Raw genomic sequence first — 17366 nt, forward strand, 5'->3', positions numbered from 1 at the left:
AGACTTTTGACTGGTAGTGTATGCTTAAATTAAATGCACATTAGATAAAAAAGTATACTTTATCTGTAAGCCTCCACCTAGTTTTGTTTGTTTACTTTCTGTCTGTTGGTTTGTACCTGTGCTGTTGGGAGTGGGGGTCTGAAGGCTGCCCATCACCGTGACAACAGGGCCCACGGGTAAAGAAGAAGGCCTCTGCTCCGCTTTACACACCTGAGCTCCATCTACGGATGAACACACACCCTTCAAATACCCTTGGCACGCAAAAATACACACAATTTGCAAGTCAAATGTAATATTAGAGGTTTCAAATTAATAGATAACATAGCCAAGAAACTGACAACAAAAGCGCATAAAGCATTATTAAGAAATATAATGCAGAAAAAGACACAGGCAGAGAGCTCACCTGTGGGTAGAGTGGTCTGCGTTGGCATGGCACTAGCACTGACTACAGCGGCGTTGAGAGGGGTAGGCTGGAATACCCCATCCACTGGGTTTATGGTGCTCTGCGGAGAACCACAGACATGATACAAAACACAGCTCTCATAGGAAAACATGTTATAAATACACTCTCACAGTAGCCTTCAGTCTCAATGCCCAACCCAACTATCAGAGAAATCCTCAAGGACTGAAATTAAGTTACTAGAACTGTTTCTTAAAGAGACAATTCACCCTGAGTTTTGCTTTATATGACCTTTTCTTATATGAAAAATAAAAGATGGACATTCTTTGAAGGTATAAAGATGAAGATTTTGGAACAGCATGAGGGCAAGAAAATGAAGTAAATTGGTCAAGTACCTATTGTTTAAGACTAAATATGTATTCGAGTTTTGTTCTTTAAGCAGACTTTTTGAAATAAATCACGTATTTCTAATGATAAAGATAAAAAAACTATTAATTTTAAATTAATTATTAATTTTAATTTTTAAACAGAATTTTAAAAGTCTGAGGTCAGTATGTTTTTTGTAAAGAAAATATCAATTTAATTAGGGTGGAAAAAAATTCTCAAAACTGACAGTAAAAATCTTTCATATTGTAAAATAAATAAATAAATAAATGTTGCTTTTTGAACTTTGATTTATCAGAAAATACTTAAATTAAAATTTCTATTAAGATGATATTCAAAATTACTATAAAAATTTTATTAGCGAATAAAAACAGCATTTTAGATTTTAGATTTTTTAAGGACCACATCACATTTAAAAAAGTAGTGATGATAAAAATGTAAAAATACATTTAATTTTACAATTGCAAAAGATTTCACAATATTAGTACTTAGGTTTTATTTTTGATCAAGTAAATTCTGTCTCGGCCAGCATAATATCTTAATACACATAATTTATTAATGTGCATGCTAAATAAATACAGTTTGACTGTAAATACTCTCACTTTATTAGGTACACCTTACTTTAATCAGGTTGGACACCCTTTTGCCTTCAAAACTGCCTTAATCCTTTGTGGCATAGATTCATAGAGGTACCGGAAAGGAAACATTCCTCAGAAATTTTGGTCCATATTTATAGTAGTTGCGGCAGATTTGTCAGCTGCACATTCATGATGAGCATTGATGAGTTGCTGCCATGTGATTAGCTAGATAGACATTTCCGTTAACAAGCAGTTGGATGGGTGTACCTAATAAAGTGGCCAGTGAGTGTATAATGTATATTTAAAAAAAAAAAAGATCTTTTTCATTATTTCAGCAAATACCTTAAATAGAATCAGAAATGACTAATCTTTGATGATGTAACAAAGGTTAAGGAAAACTAATATGAATCAATGATTTAAAAATTTCATTTAATTTCTGCTCTGTGATTTTCCTTCAAGTGTTCTGTTATCAAAAAAATATGTGAAATTATAGAAGTTACATGCATTACGAATGCCCTTTCATCATGCTGTCCTTAACAATTTTATGGTTCATGTTCTTTTCACACAGAGAGCCAAAAATAGTCATTGACGCTTTGGTAATCAAGAGAAAGATCTGGAAGATATCAGTGAATCAGATTCACCGTTTCATAACAAACTGTGTCCAAATGAGAAACCTCACAGCTGTGGCCCATGACAGTCACACTGAATCTTCTCAATATACAAAATCACTATGGGTCAATCTCTGCCTTACGGTAACCAAACACTGAGCATCTGTCAGTGGGCACAGACTCAGACACAAAGCTATTAAGCTCCACGTCCATGACGACAAGAGTAGCACATAATCCTGCGTATTAAACACTAAATAGGCAAGGCAGAGAGATAAATAATCTCCACCCAGCATGCATGCACAGTGAAACATTGACACCACAGGACAAAGCAGTGAGGTAACTCTACCTGAAAACACACAAGGGATATGAAAACACATGCAGAGGAGAAAGTGGAATGAGATTTGGAGGGGCTTTTCTGCACAGAAATTAAAGGATTTAAACAACACAATTATTTATGGCTTGTCTGAATAATCCATGTACCACAACAGAGGCTGCCGCTCTTAATGAAAAGCCAATTGAAGCAATTAGAGCTCTGTAGTAAATACTTAAACATGACAACGAGATTAAATCAAGAGCCAAAGACACTCAGCATTCTTTGTCTGCTACTTTAACTTACGAGGTACCACAGGGCTCTATGATGGGACCCTTTACTTTTTCCCTTTTATTATTTTATGAATATGCATTTTATATTTTTAGACATTTGCATGCAATTGTTTCTTTCCTTCTGAAGGAGGGAAAAATGCAGCTGAAAATTCTCTTTTTGCTTGCCTTGAGGATAAGAAATGTAACAATTTTAATTAAAGGTTTTATTAATTAACTGGAAAAAAAAGAACTCGGGAAAATAAGGTATGGTGTCCTGCATCAAAGTTATGACACCAAGTTTTAGGTATAATCTCATATTTGATCATTAAATAAATACAGTGATAATAAAAAAGTATATTTTAGGTGTTTTAAGGTAAAAAAAATCAGTAATATTACAACTTATCTTTAAAAATAAGTTATAAAAGCTTGTAAATTTTCAAAAAAAAAAAAAAAAAGAAAAAAAAAAATCGCTGAAAGAATCATATGGGAGTCGTTGGGTAATTATGTATATAAAAATAAATGCACATTACAAAACAATGAGGGTGTTTTTTGACCTTGCATGCATTTTAGCCTGTTGTTGGAGACCCAAACCAAAATACGACCCTTTTATAATGCATAATAGTAGCTCTTAAACAAACACTTAAAGAAGGACGATACAGCTCTAAATTTGGCTTTCATTTCCTTTTCCTGGAAACCATTTAATCACATCTTAAGTGTAGAGGTGATTGCGCATTTTCAGATGTTTAATCAAATCTTGTACACACAAGTGTATGTAGATGTGCATCTATATTTTCTTACTATTTTTATGTTTGGATTTTCCTTGTTGAATCAAATTCAACCAAAACTCGTCAAAACAGCGAGGGGGGTTACATGCGTTTGATTACATCACTCCAGCACTAGCCCTGGCAGTTATTGACCTGATGAGAGCCTCTGGGTAGGTCGTAATAGATCCGAATCCATTTGTCCTACATGGTTCAATAACATGTATGGCAACGGAAAATCAATGATTATACTGTGTGCAAGTATATTGTCTTATGTTTGCAGGTTTGGAAACGTCACACAGTCGGTAAGATTGATGTTTACATTTATGATCACAGAAAAGGACAGTGCCCTGAATCACCCGACAGAAAGAGTGAGAAAGAATGAAAGCTGAGAGAAAAAGAGAGAGAGAGAGATGAGCCCTCCGATCAAGGTCATGCACATCTCAGTTCAGTTTTATTGAAGTGAAAATATGATTTCAGTGGAAGAGAAAAAAAGTGTCACGGTTTGATTTAGACTAATTGCTGAGGAATGTCAAAACTTACTATCAGTCCGTTTGCGTGTTGCTGTTCGTTACTTTGATCCTTCAAATTTTAAAAAGAAAACACAAATTGAGAAATAAGGCAACCCTACAGCTTGGAGAAAGCCACAAATGATAGTCTCCGCAAATCAGTAACACTGGTCACTTTTTATTAACCTCCTGAACCTCTAGGGCTATGTTCACACAGTAGGGTTTGGGATTGTCAACCATATTTACTAACACATGCCTTCATAGTACAGCTTACAGGAGTGAGTCAAACACTGAATGAATTACCAAAGGCACATACTAAAAAAAAAAAAAAAGAAAAAAGAAAGAAAGACGGCACTATCTGACAAAATCGAGACCATCTGATTCCAATCGAGGTGCGAGTTCCTCTGTCAAATGTGCTGGTTAATGTGAAAAGATCATATTTAGCACAGTAAAAAAACAACTAACATTTAATTTCTCCTGCTGTGTGAACATGACCTTAGTGTAGGAAAAATCACCTCTCCAAACCATTAATATGGAACCTGCTGGAATGTTTATAAACATTAACTGGGTTATGGAAAATTACAGGCTGGGTTGCACAAGACACAATATGAACACAGTGGGCAGACAAAACACAGGAGCATACACATTATGAGTCTAAATTACAAGTGTTTTACCTTGGCAATCTGTAGCAGTACGATACAGTGTTTGATGGACTCTACCATATTCTAAAAAAAAAAGCAAAACAAGAAATGAGAATGCATTCCAACAACAAAACCTGATCCAAAATGCATTAAGAGGGTGAAGGTGCAGACGCTCTTACACAAGTGGTGTCCTTCAGGTTCTCGATTTTCTGTCAACAGGACATACAAATAGAAGAAAATAAACAGTTTCAGTAAGAATTGTGAAATTCCCTTAACTTACAAACTAAGATGCACCTTTACCAACCCTAAAAAAAGCAGAAATGAAAGCCTGACAGTCTCATGAGTTTAATCCCCATAAATAGGCTTAAAATGTGACTCTCAGTAAATGCCTCGTTTCAAATTTAGTATCTAACACATCCTGAGTTCTGCTTGTGAACTATTTATAATATAAATATACAAACTACAATACAGTTAAAGTCAAAAATGACAAGCTCTCCTTTGATTTTTTTCAAAATTATGCTTAAAAGAGCAAAGAATCTTTCATAGTACTTCCTATATATTTTTTTCTTCTATAGAAAGTCTTGTGTGCTTTATTTAAGCTAGACTGAAAGCAGTTTTATATATTTTTTAGTTTAAGGTCAATATTATTAGCCCCCTTAAGCAATATTAACTTTTTTGTTTGTCTACAGAACAAACCATCCTTACACAATGATTTGGCTAATTACCCTATCTTGCCTAATTAACCTAATTAAGCCTTTAAAAACTGCACTTTAAGCTGAAAACTAGAACACTAAGCTGAGCCTTGAAAAATATCTAGCGAAATATTATGGAAAAACATAATCTTTCCGTTAAACAGAAATTGGGTAAAAATATACAGTAGGGTTGCACGATTATTGGAAAATCTGACAATGATGTTTTGTTTTTCTGCAATATAGATTGTGATATGAAAACAATTTCACTAGAGACCTTCGATAGCTTTATTGGTGAAAAATCATTGATTTAGACTGGTTGGGTTGATTTTGTAAGAGTGTGAATCATGTATAAAAATAAAAGAGCGAAAGTAATTAAAATAGGGCAAAGAAAAAATTAAATAAGCAATTCTTTATGCTTTTCCAGAGAGTCAAACCGTATTCAAATACAGAAAGTTAGTAATGTAAAATAACACTGTATAGTCTTCATTGTATTAACAAAGCAGTAAATATTTTTTCATTGAAGTTACAAATGTTTACGTTATCGTGCCCGAATGCTTTACACTTTCTTGAAATGCCTTTGAAAACACATGCAAATGATAAAAGTTTCACTCTGTTATGGTTATACGTTGCAATGACTCCCCAAATCTTATGTATACTCAATTGTTGATCGACTATAATCCTAAATTAACATTGCATATCTGGTGATGTGACTACTGTGGACACACATTGTGATATCGATAGTAAAATGATATATTGTGCAGCCCTAAAGTGCAGGGGCAAATAATTCAGGAGAGATCATAATACTGACTTCGACTGTATATTAGATTTACATTGTATAACAGGCAACCTTTATTTGCATATTTCATTTAGGGCCTGATTAGAAATGACTGCAGATGACATAATAATTTATGTACAATTACTTGTGAAAATATATAAATTAACACATTATGCCAATTGTCTATTGAGTCATTAGTTACAAGAATCGAGACATGCTAAAGGGTTAATGTCTTGTAAATTACATATACACAACTTAAACATTTCTATATGAAGAGTACAAACACAATATCTGCTGGTTTGAACATGAATATGGTTTATCTAAAACAAAACATAAAGCTAATGCTCTACATCAGTGTTTCTCAACCACGTTCCTGGAGGACCACCAGCTCTGCATGACCATGTCTCCTTAACCAAACACACCTGATTCAGATCATCAGCTCATAGGCAGAGACTGAAAGACCTGTAATGGTTGTGACAGACCAAGGTCAAAGGAGACATCCAAAACATGCAGAGTTGGTGGTCCTCCAGAAATGTGGTTGAGAAATGTTGATCAGGTATATGATTTCGATGAGTGGCTCTTTTTAAGACAGGACATCCTACGGTAAAGCCTCAATACTAGATGCTACAGTATCTCTCATTTATAATAATACAGAAGTAAGGAATGCTGACACAAAAATGAACCTCTGACAACCGAAAAAACGATCATGTCTTACTCTGCGCGACTCATCTTCCTTGCAGTCTTTTATCTTTTCATCGAAGAGCTACAAGGTGAAAAAAAAAACAGGACTTAAGACAAAAATACACACGATGATGCATACATTCCCAAAGATGATGATACAGGAACTCAAAAACAAGGCCTTTTTGAGTCACAAGAAAGCCTTACTTTTAATTGGTCGATCAAGATCTGCAAATACGCATCTGCTTCGGCTAGCTTCTTGTCGAAGTCCTGAACGCTGGGAACAAACCCTGTTTCTGCCTCCTGCAAATGAAACCGAGAGGGATCAGTTTCAGTCCTTCTCCAGCATATAAAAGCTTCCATGGTGTCCTAAGCTCGGTCACGTTCTGCTTTCGAGAGGAACTGAGCCGAACTGCAGTCTGCCTGTACACATTTCTTTCTCTAACAGCTTTAACTGAATTACACAATTACAGCCATGAACAGCGATCAGACCCCGGGACTGATGCTGAACTTAACTGCGAAAGAAATGGTTCAGGCTGAGATTTGTCGTTGTTAGTTACTGATGCTGAACATGTTGAAAACAAAACATCTGCAGAGGTTGTACAACACACGCCAAACACTGCATTAAGAATGTTAAATGTTTCTGAGACATGAGGACAGCTAATTGTCATCTTGTAAAAAACATGTTTGTTTTTCCCCCAAAACATTTCTGACTCAATTTCAAGATAACTGATTCAAAGTAAAATAAAATACAACTAATGATGATAAAATATAACATAAAATAAGCCACGGCCATATTAATCTGCAGCCCAAGACCGGTTACTCACTGAAGCTAAGCAGGGCTGAGCCTGGTCAGTACCTGGATGGGAGACCACATGGGAAAACTAGGTTGCTGTTGGAAGTTTTTTTTTTTAGCGAGGCCAGCAGGGGGCGCTTAACCTGCGGTCTGTGTGAGTCCTAATATCCTAGTATAGTGAAGGGGACACTATACTGTCAGTGAGCGCCGTCTTTCGAATGAGATGTAAAGTGAGATCCTGACTCTCTGTGGTCATTAAAAATCCCATGGCAGGTGTAACCCCGGTGTCCTGGCCAAATTCCCTCCATCTGCCCTTACTGATTATGGCCTCCCAATCCTTCTCATCCACCAAGTTGGATCTATCGCTGTCTCACCACTTCACCTATAGCTGGTGTGTGGTGAGTGCACTGGCGCCGTTATCCTGTGGCTGCCGTCACATCATCCAAGTGGATGCTGCACACTGGTGGTGGAGTGGAGAGGCCCATCTCATGATTGTGAAATGCTTTGGATATATGGTCATGGGTAATAAATGCGCTATATAAATACACGTTACATTACATTACATGATTTTCATTACATGGTTTGCTCACTTTACTTTCCTTACATAAACTTTTAAGACTTTTCCACCACGTTTTACGTAATCACACCCTTTCTAAACTCATAATGCACAAGAACTGCTGGTATATATCTTGTAAATAAAACCATTTCTGACACTTTTTCAATGTAACTGACTTTATTTCACTTACATAAACTGTTAACCACTTTTTACACAACATGCTTCACTCAAATCGCACCCTTCCTGAACTCATAAGACACAAACTCTAAGTACTGCTCAAGTGAATTCACACCAAAACCTTAAAACAGCTTCCGTCAACAAGAAGTGCAAATATTATTACTGTAACAAGAAGTCTTTAAAAGACCAGCAAACTACATTTTTTTATTTGCAGCAAAACCACAAATTCAACCTTTAGCTATTTAACCATTTCAGCTGAACTAAGTCTAAAGCTAATAGCATGTTAGCTCTGGTGGCTTTGAGGAGTTAAGTTTAGATAGCACAGAAAATGATTGCTGTAGCCTATATAACAGAGGTACTTCCTGGTCTGGGGGTCACTGCTGTCTTTGGGTTTTTCCGACCGCTGTAAAAGACCCCGTGGTGGAGACTGGTAGAACTGAACTGCATTGGAAAATGAAGAAAAGCCATGGGCGGCTAGCTGTCCATCAAAACGGTAAACATTATAAAAATAGGTCAAAGTCTGCATGCAGAAGCGGAGCAAATCCGCTCAAGGACCAAAGGTTAAGTGGAATATCAGTATGAAAGCATGTGATTTGCTGAGTCGACTGCAAGCACATGTATGTGAGAGCACAATAAAAGCTTTTAATGAGAGTTTTGCGGCTTTTAAAATGAAATAAAGATCAAGTTCCACACCGGAGGTAGGCATGACCAGATTATACTACCTAACAGTTCATTTGTGCATTTAAGAACAATGGATGTGCTTTTAGTAAAACACTAAGTCCTGGAAAAAGAACACCCTGAGTATAAAAGCTGGAAAGAAAGCCTGAAACATTTGTGTCATTAACTGTAAGAGTTTGCAAATGTATGTTACATTCTCAACAAGAGGCACTAAAGCAGGAGAATGTAGGAACTAAAGTTATGCCAAAACAACAGTCTATTGAATAAAATCTGCTGCTTGTCTTCATTAAATTAGATACATCTAAGAATTCTCAGACATTCTTGTTTTTCTTACTGCCAGTTTGTGAACAGCTTGCACTTTAAAATATTAAAAAAACAAGACCTTGCCAGATCTTAGTTGTTTTTATCATAACAGCATCATTTATCATTTATAATTATCTCATTTGTTGATCAAACGGTTTCTTAAATGAAACAAATGTGTGAAAACAGCAGTTATTTTGTTATTGATGGAAAAATCATGCAGCTCATTTTTACATATTTAACCAAAAGTAATTTTTTCTATTTTTACTTTTAAGCAAAAAATGAATTACTGAGAATTAATAGGCACTTTGGGGGGGACTAAATCATGTTCATAAGGTATACATCATGCCATACACACACACACACACACACACACACACACACACACACACACACACACACACACACACACACACACACACACACACACACACACACACACACACACACACACACACACATATATATTTGTGTGTGTGTGTGTGTGTGTGTGTGTGTGTGTGTGTGTGTGTGTGTGTGTAACCTTGCATTATGTCTACATATTTTGTTTGTATTATCTGAATTTTATGTTAACAACAAACACACTGGAATCTCAGCGAATACTTGCTTCACAGACATAATAAATATATGCAAATAAAGTTTGAAGGCTCTGTGCTTTTAAATCAACCAAGTGCACCTAAAAACAAAGTTTTTTTTAGTTTTGTAATCTGTATGAAACTAACGCGAGGTACAGTTCGTCCTGATGTGTAAACAGAGTCGCTGTTATGTTTAGAGGAGATTCGCCATCAAGACCAAGTAGTGAATTACTTCAGAAGACCAGCACTTTCAGACAATCATTATCCACAGGATGACAACGTGTATAAATGAGGTTGGTGTCGTGATCTTGTTCCTTTTGAATGTGCATGCTTATTAGCTCGTGCAACCTGAAAAAAAATGCTGATTTTGTTTGATTCTAACATTTATAAATGAAACTTATGAGATAGTTGTTGTGTTATTTTATCGGTGGTTGTAACGTAATCATAAGCTTGACAAACAGTTTTGAAAAATGTGATGTTTCCCCATTCAGACAGAATGCCCGTGCAGAGTAAAATGATTTGTCATAAAGGGACTTTGCATGTACTTAATGTTAGCTTATTTAACTACTAACATAAACAAAAAAATAACAAATCTTATAAAGCATTTATTAATTGTAGTCCAACATTTTCTAATGCACTATTAAAATCCAAGGCTTTGCTTGTTAAAATTGGTTAATGCACTTTGAGTTTACATGAACAACAGTATTTTCATTTCCTGATGTTAACAAAGATGAATAAATACTGTAATGAATGTATTGTTAATTTATTCATCCTAGAAAACACACATTAACTAAAATTAAGATAAAACGTTTTTATTTTGGGTCTACATAGCAAATAAACAATAATCATAAATAAATACAAATGTACGTTGAAAATAGAGAGTTTAGACAGCTTGTAGGCTATTTTATGAGTGTAAACGAGTAAACGAGTAACGAGTAAAAGTCACACAAACTGAAAAAGCTCACAGGCTGTCCTGCATTTCCAACAACTCTATACAGCACACTTTTAATTCCAATTCTAATTTCTCAGGCGCAGACAGATTTATGAGTTAACGCGAGTTTACATACTTTATAGTTTTATACTATGCATCATTATTATCGTTTCATTATATGCATATTCCCTGGAACCTGAACCGCAATTCCCTACAAGTTAAGTGTGGGAACATATGCTTAGTCACATCCTACAGGCACCATAAACATCTCACCTCCCAGCATGCCTGAGATCTGCTGTTCTGGCATGAACTTATTAGACAAATACCTCATAACTACCATTTAGGGCACTTAAGAGCATGTTGCATAATTATTTTAACCTGTGCCTGGCAGAGAAAAACAGCTATGAGCTACGTGTTAGCTGACACACACCTGAAGAGACAGACGGGAAGCTCATCCCATTGACTCACTCATTCAGTCTGACTCACAGCAGTAAATCTCAACATCTAACACAACTGCATAGACTAGCGTTTCAGAATGAATCAACTCGAGGTGTGCTGGCTATTATTGTGCATTTTAGGAGTCTGATCTTGAGTCATGTGGTCTGTTATGCCAACACAGACTCTACACGCATGATATGACTGAGATTATAAATCACAAGCGAGGAAAAAAGTAACTACGTATTCAAGCGTGACCTCTATTTGCACAAACAAATGTTTCTCTTCCTTTCATAAACACGCACACATACACACCTACCTGTGCGCACTCACACACAACGTGACCTGTTTAACGCGTCAGTGAGCTCCAACAAAACAAAAATACTCACTCTGTGCTTGCCTCTGCGGGACATGCCTCCACAAATCTGACCCAAACTCCCAGAAACACTTTCAGTATCAGTACACACAGGCTTTTCCTGTAAGTTCCCCCTCTAAAGGAGGGGCGAATAAGGTGAACAAGCACCTATCAGCTTTTGTATAAACCACTCTTGACCAGGAAGACTAGACTTCCTCTTAAGAAGAAAAAAAGCAAAAGAAAAAGTGGCATAAGCTTTGCAGACTGTAGAAAACATAATGCTGTGCTGTGATTGGATCTGACAGCTGCTGCACTGGAGGGACAGGCTGAATAAGCAATGATGTGAATGGCTGGTGGAAATCATGTGACCGGATAGCTGCTCACAAACTGCGTGTAGGTGCACGCAGCTGCCAGTCAGCAGGTTTAACTGAAAAACGCAGAGCTAAGGGAGAGAGAAAATGGAGAATTCTTTGAGAGGAAGAGATGAGTCGAATTAGGCTTGGTTTTCTTCTTAAAAAGTGAATCTTTCACAAATTAAAAACATTATGCTTTCCTAACGGGAGGTAAAGAGGGAGAAAATAACATTCATTGTGCAGACTATGCTGTCACAGTTTATATAAAAAAGGTAAGTCTAAAAAGTTTAAGTCCCAATTAAACTATTTGACAAACAGTTTTCTATTTGTGGTTAATGTTTTTCAGAAAACTTTAAGAGGATGTACTCATGAAATTCATTCATTCATTCATTTTCTTGTCTGCTTAGTCCCTTTATTAATCTGGGGTCGCCACAGCAGAACAAACTGCCAACTTATACAGCATGTTTTTACACAGCGGATGCCCTTCCAACCGCGACCCATCTCTGGGAAACATCCATCCACACACACACTCATACACTACGGACAATTTAGCCTACCCAATTCACCTATACCCCATGTCTTTCGACTGTGGGGGAAACCAGAGCACCCGGAGGAAACCCACGCGAACGCAGGAAGAACATGCAAACTCCACACAGAAACGGCGAGGCTCGAACCAGCGACCTTCTTGCTGTGAGGCGACAGCACTACCTACTGCGCCGCTTACTCATGAAATATAAAAAAAAAAATATATATGAAATACTTGGAGAAAACACAATGAATTAACACTGACAAAAAATGACATCAATTAATTTCCAGCCACAAACAGTCATACATATATTTTTAATAATTTCGCTTAACTTCATTATTTTTAAACTTTATTAGTATTATTATTAGAGTTTGCATGTTCTCCCCGTGTTCACACGAGTTTCCTCAGGGTGCTCCGGTTTCCCCCCACAGCCCAAAGACATGCACTACAGTATAGGTGAATTGGCAAATCAAAATTGGCTGTAGTGTATGAGTGCATGTGTGAATGTGAGTGTATGGGTGTTTCCCAGTGCTGAGTTGCGGCTGGAAGGGTATCCGCTGCATAAAACATATGCCGGAATAGTTGGCAGTTCATTCCATTGTTGCGACCAAACAAATCAGAAACTAGGCCGAAGGAAAATGAATGAAAATAATTTTATAATTAGTATTATCAAAAAATTGATTAATAAAAACTACTTTTTACTTATAAATAAAAAAATACCATCCTCTCTTCTTCTAAAATCCACCTTTAAAGGTGCAGTATGTAAGTTTGACACCCAGTGGTTGAACTACGTATTACACTCCTGAATCAAAACAAATGCAAGTGCAGGTTGCCAGATTGAGGACGAACACAAGCGAGCCTGACTATTAAGCCTAAAAGCTGATTTAAGGCTGATTTAAATTGTGTTTTGTATACAAGTAACTGCAAGAACGAGTTTTTGTTCTAACCAACACTTCGAATCGATATATTACAAACATTGTCTATTTCTTGCAGCTGAACAACATGATCAACTGACAATGACCACCACAAGTACACCTCATGTAATTTTTCCAGAGTTAAATGCTAACAATGCGAGTTTGAATGCCATTTTACATGACATTTATTGCCATACTACTAAAAGCAGCAGCAGATAGTTCACCTTAGATCTTAAAAATAAAATAAACTGTTTATAAACAGAGCTGTGACTTAAAACCAACACACATCAGTGACTCAGCTTCTACATTTAGTAGTTCAAGAGGTTTACCTATTAATTAGATTATAAACATTACCATTTCGTGAGTGAGAGCATATTCTGTGCTTCAGAATGGCTGTGTTTAAATTTCTGTCGTGTTTTATCTGGTGCAAAGAGCCAAATTGCTTATCATATAGCGTGTTGTAAGGACACGGGGTTACAATGCAACCTGTTCACCTGATGTTTACATTCGTAATATTTATATGACTTGCTAATTATAACCACCTCATGTGGAACTATGAATCTGAAGCTGCGTCCCAAATCGCATACTTATGCACTATTCTACGCCATTTTGTAGTATGAATAGTGTAAGTAGTGTGTTCACACTGAAAATTCTAAAAATAATAAGTGCACTTTAATTACCCGGATGATGCACTCATTCAGCCGCTAAAATGAAGTGTGTAATGATGGACACTTCACGCACTCAACGAACGCAGGTTTGCTTACGTAGCGGAAGGGGCGGAGCTATCGGACGCACATGTTGAATAACTTTATTTATTTTGGATGGTGAAAGCAAAATTCTCCTACGAAAGTGATTATAGCGCCTCCCGATGGAGAATACAGCAGTACTTACGGCAGGTATTATTTGATAATTCAGTTGTTTATTTCACTGATTTGGCAACCGTCAAACGTCATCAGGGAAACGGTTTGAATTTCCGCTTAGTAAAAAAAACATTAGTGTGCCATTTGGGACAACACTACATACATATACTATCCTGTTGAGTGTGTAAGTGCATAAGTACATAGTGCATGAGTGCATAGTGTATAGTGTGCCATTTGGGACGCAGCTTGAGTCTCATTTCGGAGTCTGCTACTGTCCACCAGAGGGCGCATTTCAGTCACGTATGCTTACTTTAAGAGCCTTTCTGAATGAATGAATTAAATACAGTTTTCCATCAAGGCAACCCAGGGTACTGAAATGTAATTGACTAAATTGGCATTGGGTGGGTTAAAAAACCCCAAAAAAAGACAGTGTTCCAGCATGTAAAAGACATTTTCAATATTTTTCAGATAAACAAGAATGTTCACTTGGCATGCTTCTAAAATATCTGCATATTATGGTGTTTTTATGCTTTAGTAGAGTCAAAAACTTACATACAGCACATTTGATTCAATAATACCTGTTCCTTTGCAAATACTTCTGAAATTGACAAGCTATTTCTGAATCAAAATGGTTTTATTTATAGGGTAACACCTGTTTCATTTCTGTGTACATCATATAGCACTCAGATGCTTTCAAAATGTCACCAAAAACATATTTCAAAAGGAAACATATTTTACAGATATCTTTTTAAACTATCTGGCTAAGATATGTGAAATATCATACAAATGGCCAAGATTACCTGCTGAAGGGTGTGACGGAGAATTGTTCCCTCTAAGGCATGAATCCACTTTTCCCGCTCATCTGCGTCACGGGCTGCGGGGCAGACATCCAAAAACACATCCATTAGTAATAAGCAGGCGCACCACAAACACACACGACACATGAAATGGAGAGTGGAGAATGACCCTGCTGAGGAACTGTAAAGGTGTCAGCGGTAACTACAGCTCTGTTGACGGATCCTGTTTTCCTTAATGAAAACAGGCAGAGTTTCAGACAAGACCAGGTTGTGGCAAGTTAAACAGGAACGCACACAAACGAAAGCCTCTGCCCTTGAGTAAACACCAATGGTAAATACTACTTGTACCAAAGTCACTTACCGAAAAGAAAGATATTTTACAAAAACTCAAGAGCTGACTAAGAATGCAGGTTGTGTGTTTTATTATACGAATTAGAAATCAAGTATAAAGCATAAAACAACAAAAAGTGAAAAACTGTGAAGTTACCAAATTACTTAAACGGGTCCCACTATATTTTTTATAATTTCCACAACAATTAGTTTGTGTAATATTTGTATTTAAAGATAAAAAACAAATCATAATCCACAGATTCAGCAAGCACTGTTCCTGAACTTCATTAAACATTTGCTATAGTTGTACTGAGCTTTCTTTTGAAGCCGTGCATGTCACAATACACTACCTGATGAAAGTCTTGTCGCCTATCCAAGTTTTAGGAACAGCAAATAAACTTGACTTCTTGTTGATCATTTGGTATCAGGAGGGGCTTATGTAAAAGGCAAAGGCGTCTAATGCCTATTTTAGCTAAATAAAATATGAGCCTTAATTTTATATATTTAATTAGGACAGTAAGGCCTGACATTGCTTAGACAAAAGTCTTGTCACTTAACAGAAATAATGTGCAGTATAGAATATAAGGTCATGGTGCAGTGGAAAAATAATTAACATTGTGTCTGACTCCCATGAGCTTGGAGGACTGCATCCATACATCTCTGCAATGACTCAAATAACTTATTCATAAAGTCATGTGGAATGGCAAAGAAATTGTTCTTGCAGGACTCCCAGAGTTCATCAAGATTCATCTTTAATGCCTCCTCCATCTTACCCCAGACATGCTCAATAATGTTCATGTCTGGTGACTTGGCTGGCCAGTCCTGGAGCTCCTTGACCTTCTTTGCTTTCAGAAACTTTGATGTGGAGGCTGAAGTATGAGGAGGGCTATCCTGATGAAGAATTTGCCCTCCCCTGTGGTTCGTAATGTAATGGGTAGCACAAATGTCTTGATAGCTCAGGTTGTTGATGTTGCCATCCACTCTGCACTCATACACTCAAACCAGGATTTTTCCTTCACCAAACTTGACTCATTTCTGTAAGAATCTTGGGTCCATGCGGATTCCAATAGGTCTTCTGCAGTATTTGTGACAACTGTGATGCAGTTCAACAGCACCCTCTGGGTCTCCAGAAAACAGAATCACACTTGTACTCCATTTGGTCAAAAGTGACCGAAGACCACAAATGTGATTTTTTTTTTTAAATCAAGAAAATCCTTAAAAAAAATTGTTTAATAATATTTTTTTTCTTTTTGAGAGGATGTGGTTAAAAAAATTATATTTATGCAGTAATTAATATTCTTTTTTAATATTAAAAATTATAAATTAGTAATAATAAAATTAGTAATAAAATTAGTGCAGTATTTCTAATTAAAATAGAGACGCTCCAATTCAAATAAAATTGAGGAGGCAGATTAGCACCATCTAAATGAGAAAAGAAAGAAAAATCTGTGTAATGTCATGGTGTAACCACTTGATGATTGTTTAGCTCTCTAAAAAACAGCTTGTGTATTCCTACTGGTTTTTCGACATAATTAATGGCGTGATGAAATGTTCTTGACAGCTTCATGTCTGTGCGCTCCAAAAACTGATTTAACACTGACTATGCTTTGAAGTTAAGTCAAATCAAAATTTACAATGTTTATTTTGCTAGCGCACATTGATATTTTTTATATGAACAATTAATCCATGCAAGTTAATCCAATCAAAGTCTGAACATTCAGACATCAGTTTGATGGCTTCAGCCACTATCCTTACCCACGTCTCTCTTACTGATATTTTGCTGAGTGAATGATGCGTAAAAAAAAGCCCCGCCCCCTACTTAACATTTAATTTCAGTTGGAAGTACATCAACATACTAAAATAAGTCTCAGCAACCTCCAGGTCATGTAGACTTTGTTTATAGTTGACAGAGTATCTGAGCCATGAGCTATAAGGCTCTGCTCTCTTCACAAAGCTTATTCGCATTTTAATAGTCAAACATGAAAACATCACATTTTTTCTTCTATTTATCTTGAGTCCTTCAGATCTTGTAAAAAATAAAATCAAAAAAGTATAACATTTGATAAAAAATTTTTGTCTTCATTTGTTCAAAACAACATTTAAATCCTTCCACTATTTCATAATTTATGCTTAAGTGAAAGGGCTGATTTTCAGTAAATAAAGACTTACACTTAG

General features: G+C 36.3%; 1 protein-coding gene across 16 annotated transcripts in view; it reads right to left on the reverse strand.

Annotated features, from left to right (window-relative positions):
- osbpl9 (oxysterol binding protein-like 9) overlaps positions 1-17366 on the reverse strand; it is a 59209-nt gene that overhangs the window by 23541 nt on the left and 18302 nt on the right. For 6 of the 16 annotated variants that reach the window (XR_015497275.1, XR_015497279.1, XM_087263908.2 and 3 more), the window contains 8 exon segments: positions 14865-14938; positions 6816-6911; positions 6646-6693; positions 4643-4672; positions 4497-4547; positions 3857-3895; positions 404-503; positions 117-221 (listed from right to left, as the gene is read on the reverse strand). Coding sequence is in view for 10 of the 16 variants with exons in the window: in XM_087263908.2 (XP_087120034.1) it covers positions 117-221; positions 404-503; positions 3857-3895; positions 4497-4547; positions 4643-4672; positions 6646-6693; positions 6816-6911; positions 14865-14938 (543 nt within the window). In the remaining 6 variants the exon portion in view is untranslated. 16 annotated transcript variants of the gene reach the window in all.

The sequence above is a fragment of the Danio rerio genome, chromosome 8 (genome assembly GCF_052040795.2).
Source record: "Danio rerio strain M-AB ecotype USA chromosome 8, GRCz13ab, whole genome shotgun sequence".
Classification (NCBI taxonomy): Eukaryota; Metazoa; Chordata; class Actinopteri; order Cypriniformes; family Danionidae; genus Danio; species Danio rerio.